We start from the raw sequence: 5,735 nt of genomic DNA, 5'->3' as shown, positions 1-5,735 counted from the left end.
GCTCCAGGGCCCTGGAGCTTCTCTGGCCGGCTACCTTCTCTGGCCAATTAATACCCTTTTTAGGCCGATTTCTACGATTTATTCACCCCGCAAAAGAAGTCTGGTGGAGACTAGTGGAATAGTCTACCCGAGGAGGTGGTAACAGCCCCAAGTGTGAACAGTTTTAAAAATAGACTGGACAAACACATGAGAAGCCACCCAGTAGTGTACAACCCCCGGGCATTGGACAACCCCCACAAGATGACCATGTCTACGCAGTAAACTACAAGGAGCGGCTCAAAGTGGAAGAGAACTTCCTACCGAGACGAAAGATCTACTCTACTCTACTCTACTCTACTCTACTCTACTCTACTCTACTCTACTCTATTCAATAGTTTCTACGAAAATAACACGTGCCAAAGTAGACGGAATAATCAGATTTTTCCTGTTATTACCTGTTGCACCACCGGCGCTTGTTCCAGCTGCGAAGGCAGCTTCCATCATCTTCTTCTGGGCATTCATTGTTCAGGAATATTCTAATAAAAGAAACGGAATTATCATAATAAAAAAGACTGACAAAACGTAAAGTAAATGGGTTAGATTTTTCATGATCCAGCTTGGCCAAAGAGTGCCGTTTCGCAACGAACAGCTCGGCATTCATAGTAGATGTAACCTCTCAATAGCTATATAGATAATCGTAGAAAATGCTGCATTTTTATCTTCTTTTATTATGACTTTCTGGTCACTCATTTCGAAGATCGTTCGCACATAGTTGATTAACATTGTTCTCGAGTAAATGTGAGAGCTCAACTATATCGCAGGAGGTGGCATAACTGACATTGAGACACAATTACATCAATCCTGTGCCAAATCCAACCCCGTATGGCTGTGTTGTATCTATGAATCGCAGATAGAGACCCAATGTGGAAGCATCTCCACTATTTTTCGGCGTAATAACTTACCAACTCACCAGACGGTTCACAAGCACACCAGTTGAGACAGTGACACTGCACTTCTTACACTGCAGCCACACATATGCCCTCCAACACAACGAAACCGCCCCCCCCCTAACCCTGAGGCTACTAGTATATGCCCAGCCTTACATACTAATGTGCTGATCTATACTCCAGCCACAGACACAATGAAAGTGGGAAATAACATCAATGTTGCGGCGAAGCCAACCCCGTATGACTGTGTTGTATCTATAAATCGCAGATAGAGACCCAATGTAGAAGCATATATTTTTCGGCATAATAACTTACGAACTCAGCAGACGGTTCACAACACAGCACTTGTGACAGTGACACAGTACTTCTTACACATCGAAACCAACACCGAAACCTTGGGCAAGACTAAGGCTATGCCCGGCCTTGCATACTGATGTGCTCACCTATACTCCAGTAAGTTTCTTGGAATACACCAGCCACAGACACACCCGACGGTCACAAGCACACCAGTTGTGACTATGACACTGCACTTCTTACACATCGAAACCAACACCGAAACCTTGGTCAACCCTAAGGCCCTGCCCATCCTTGCATACTGATGTGCTGATCTATACTCCAGCCACAGACACACTGAAACTGATAAATAACATCGATGTAGTGGCAAAGCCAAGCTCCAATGGCTGTGCTGTATCTATAAATCGCAGATAGAAACACAGGTATACAAGCATGTCCACTATTATTCGGCATAATAACTTACGAACTCACCGGACGGTTCACAAGCTCACCAGTTGTGACAGTGACACTGGACTTTCTACACTCCAATAGATTCCTACACATATCCTCCAACACAACGAAACCTCACCCCTATACATGTACGTAGTTAAGGATGTGGCTATACCCAGCCTTACATACTAATGTGCTGATCGCAAATCTCCAGCCACAGACACACTGAAACTGAGAAATAGCATCCATGTTGCGGCAAATCCCAGCCCCTATAGCTGTGTTGTGTCTATGAATCGCAGATAGAGACCCTATGTAGAAGCATATATTTTTCGGCATAATAACTCACCAACTCACCAGACGGTCCACAAGCACACCAGTTGTGACAGTGACACTGCACTTCTTACACATCGAAACCTTGGTCAACCCCAAGGCTACTAGTATGCCCAGCTGCCTTGCATACTAATGTGCTGAACTATGCTCCAGCAAGTTTCTTGGAATACATCAGTCAAAAATCCCACTCGAATTTAGTCTTGGTTTACCCTAGGACATTGCAATTAAGTTGTTAGACTCTGCTTCAGACGAATTTTTCAGGCCCCAAATCACCATTTGGTTTCTGATTTGCTCTACTATTGTTTGAAGCCGCGTTGTCAGTCTGGTGTTGACTAGGCAAAGAGCAGAACCATTTGCTATGGATGGACATATTTGTTGGTCCCGGGGGTTCATCTTGAACACAGGACTCCGAATGACAATTGGAACACCAGTAAAACAACACAAAAACTACCATGACATCATACATGAAAGCAAGAAATGTCTACACTGAGAGATAACATCCAGGTTGCGGAAAAGCCAAGCCCCTATGGCTGTGCTGTATCTATAAATCGCAGATAGAAACACAGCTATACAAGCATGCCCACTATTATTCGGCATAATAACTTACCAACTCACCAGACGGTTCACAAGGCACACCAGTTAACTGTTGTGACAGTGACAATGTACTTCTTACATTCTCCCACATATATACCCTCCAGCACATCGAAACCTTCCCCTTACACGTAGCCAAGACTAATGCTATGCCCAGCTCTGCATACTAATGTGCTGATCTATGCTCCAGCAAGTTTCTTGGAATACAACAGCCACAAACACACTGAAACTGAGAAATAACATCAACGTTGCGGCATATGCCAACCCCGTATGGCCATGTTGTATCTATGAATCGCAGATATACAAACCCTATGTAGAAGCATCTCCACTATTTTTCGGCATAATACATGTAACTTGCCAACTCACCAGACGGTTCACAAGCACACCAGTTGTGACAGTGACAATGCACTTTCTACACTGCAACAGACGCCCACACATATCCTCCAACACATCGAAACCCTCCCCCTTACACGTAGTCAAGGCTAGGCTATGGGCTTTGCATACTAATGTGTTGAGGTACATGTGTGCTTCAGTCTCTTGAAATACATCAAAGACGCCTGCGTTACTCTTTTTCGAAAGGTGTGGTGGGTTCTTTAACGTGCGCGGGGTGTGGCTCTCCCCAAACACGGGACCTCCATCATTTTACATAATGTACGTCCTATCCGATGGGCGTCCCTAATCGAAGCTAGGAACTCATTTTCGCTAGAGGAAAGTCGTGTATAGTGCATTTCCCAAGGGCACAAGGTCGGTGACAAGGTAGGACTCGAACCCGGGACCTCTTGGTTCTGTGCCGAACACTCTGCCGCTACGCCACACGACCCCACCATACTTACATGTTACTGTACGTACATGAACATGTACAATGTAAATATGGTCCCTCAAACATGTATTTGTAAACCTCCGCACGTAAAAGAGATCCGCACACTTATCGAAAACAGTAGGGGTAACCCCGACGTGCTTCGCCATAAACGCTGTAGCGATGCTACATAAAACTAGGCTAGCTACTCTCCAAGCAGAGGTTGGGGGGGAATTATCGTTTATATGGCCCGTTTTTTTGGTCGCTACCCCCACCGACGGTGGCCGCGGACCTTCTCTGGTTAATTTGATACTGTCTTTTTGCCACCGAAAGGGATCTGCTTGGAGATTAAGGCTAGCTATTTGAAAAGGCATCATCATCCACCTCAATTGAAGACAAAAGAAAAAGCAACATATATTGTGTTGGGGTTCAAAAACTTTATTTGCACTAAACAAACCACAATTGTGGCAAAGAACTTAAAAAAACAATGGTACTTTTAAAAAAAGTCTCCAATTCTTTGACACAGACGTTGTACTACTAAAGCACTCTTAAGGTGGGAGGGTTACAGAAATAAAATCTTTCAAGACAAGCGTGCATTCACCACTGTGCCATTCTGCAAGACAAGGAAATGTAAATAACCTTGGACCTTGAACGTGGACACCATAGAATAAACTATAGAATAAACTTTTTAACTGTTACAAAGGATGGCTAGCGGTGTTGTTAATAATGTGTGCTGTATGTTTGAAAATGCTTTGTTTCTTGGCAACTGTCTTGTTGGTCAAACAGAATGGCAGCAATGGTCTAGTGATGCAGCAGTCGTCTTGGCGCTACGGCTTTAAGTAACAAACTACAAGGTGACCTTCACCGGTGTGAAGACGTCTTTGGCACGGTCAAGTTTAAGTACCTTTGCCGCAGGAGCAAGTGGTTGTTTTTCTTAAGACGGAGGTATGAAAGTAGTACTGTTTTAGTTTGTCTCTTAATACTGTGAGAAGTTTCGACTGAAATGCTACAGAAGTTGACTGATGTGTGGAATTGAGTGTGAATGGTGGCACCAAATCACAGTATACATTTGTACGTGTATAACTGAATAAGCATGCACTACAAAACAATACAAAGGGGTACTAAAAATCCATGGCACCAAGATTCTCACAAGGCACACTGAGAAAACGTTGGAACATGGACAGCTAAAAACACAGGAGATAACCTACTAAGGCAAGCATATGATTCTGTACTCCTTGGTCAAGAAATCTGCTTCTGATGCAAATGTTTTTGTTGCTAGTAGATATAAAATGACAATCTGGCATATTGTGTCAGCCAGTTTACAAAAAAACTGACTGTGGTGTCTCTGAAGTGAAGTTTGAACCTTCACAGGCTTAAACTTTAACACAAATTTAGTAAAACAAGACAAGTTTTGTCAACCTTGGAGTGCAGAGATCTCACAAACATATACATGTTCCAAATCACTTAAAAGGTAACTTAAAGACATATGGTCTGTTGGTTGTTAAAACTAACCATTGAACATCTACCCGACATCATGAAAGTAATGTAGAGACTGAGGAACATGCATATACTTGGTACAATAAAAAAATGTAAGAACTGATCAAAAATATTACATTGAAGATAGATTTCAATGCTACAAGCCTTTGCTACAGTAACAAAAACTTGAGAGCAGATAAAATCTATATCTAGTGATATTTCTGAGCAGACTTAAGTCAGGCTCACAGATATATAGGACCCTTGCAAAAGTTCATTCATGAACAAAAATGCTTTAAACACCAAGTCTGTTCATGGACAAGTTTTAACAGTTGTGGACCTTTCTATTGTGAGGTGCCTCTTGTGGACCACTGCATTTTCGTCAAGCTACACGCGAGTGCTTCAATGGTCCAGGAAAACACTCGTAGCTTTTCTGATATTCTGCAGAAATCAAGTCAGGGTATACAAATGGGAGGGGGGGGGGTCAAGGGAAGGAGACAGGGGGAAAGGGGTTTTAGGGGTGGGGTGGGGGACAAGGAATACACACACACAAACACACAGATGGGTGCTTGTTGATTATATTGCTTACACGATTGGCATGTACTGTAGATTGTCAAGAACAACTGCAAAATCTGTGTCCAAGGCACTTATGTAAAAAAAAAACAAGTAGTTTGAGGTCTGTTTTAGATAGTGTACATACCTCGGACACAGCTATACAGTTGGGTTTTAACATGAGCCTTTTTAAAAAAAAATCGTTTTTATTTTTCTTAGCAAGTTTTCTCAGCTGCACCCATGTTTTTTTTTTCTAAACAACATGTACACAAGGGGGTAAGATTCGGGGAAGTTGACAAATGATTTGAGCAAAAACATGACATGATCACTGATTTCTGCAGATC

At 42.8% G+C, this 5,735-nt stretch overlaps 1 protein-coding gene across 5 annotated transcripts in view; it reads right to left on the bottom strand.

The window, feature by feature from the left end:
* LOC109465292 overlaps positions 1-2,706 on the bottom strand; it is a 5,993-nt gene extending 3,287 nt beyond the window's left edge. The window contains exons 1-2 of one of the 5 annotated variants that reach the window (XM_019762485.1): positions 2,587-2,706; positions 435-515 (exon numbers count right to left, since the gene is read on the bottom strand). In XM_019762485.1, the coding sequence (XP_019618044.1) occupies positions 435-501 (67 nt within the window). In that variant the 5' untranslated portion in view covers positions 502-515; positions 2,587-2,706. Of the gene's footprint in view, positions 1-434; positions 516-1,691; positions 1,709-1,995; positions 2,068-2,586 lie in introns of those variants that run through there. The other 4 variants (XM_019762486.1, XM_019762488.1, XM_019762487.1 and 1 more) reach the window with 4 other exon arrangements.
* Positions 2,707-5,735: the final 3,029 nt, after the last annotated feature.

This window comes from Branchiostoma belcheri, unplaced genomic scaffold, assembly GCF_001625305.1.
Source record: "Branchiostoma belcheri isolate BF01 breed outbred unplaced genomic scaffold, Haploidv18h27 scaffold15, whole genome shotgun sequence".
Classification (NCBI taxonomy): Eukaryota; Metazoa; Chordata; class Leptocardii; order Amphioxiformes; family Branchiostomatidae; genus Branchiostoma; species Branchiostoma belcheri.
Note: the sequence above shows the minus strand (reverse complement) of the source record. Positions and strands in the feature narration are given on the sequence as shown.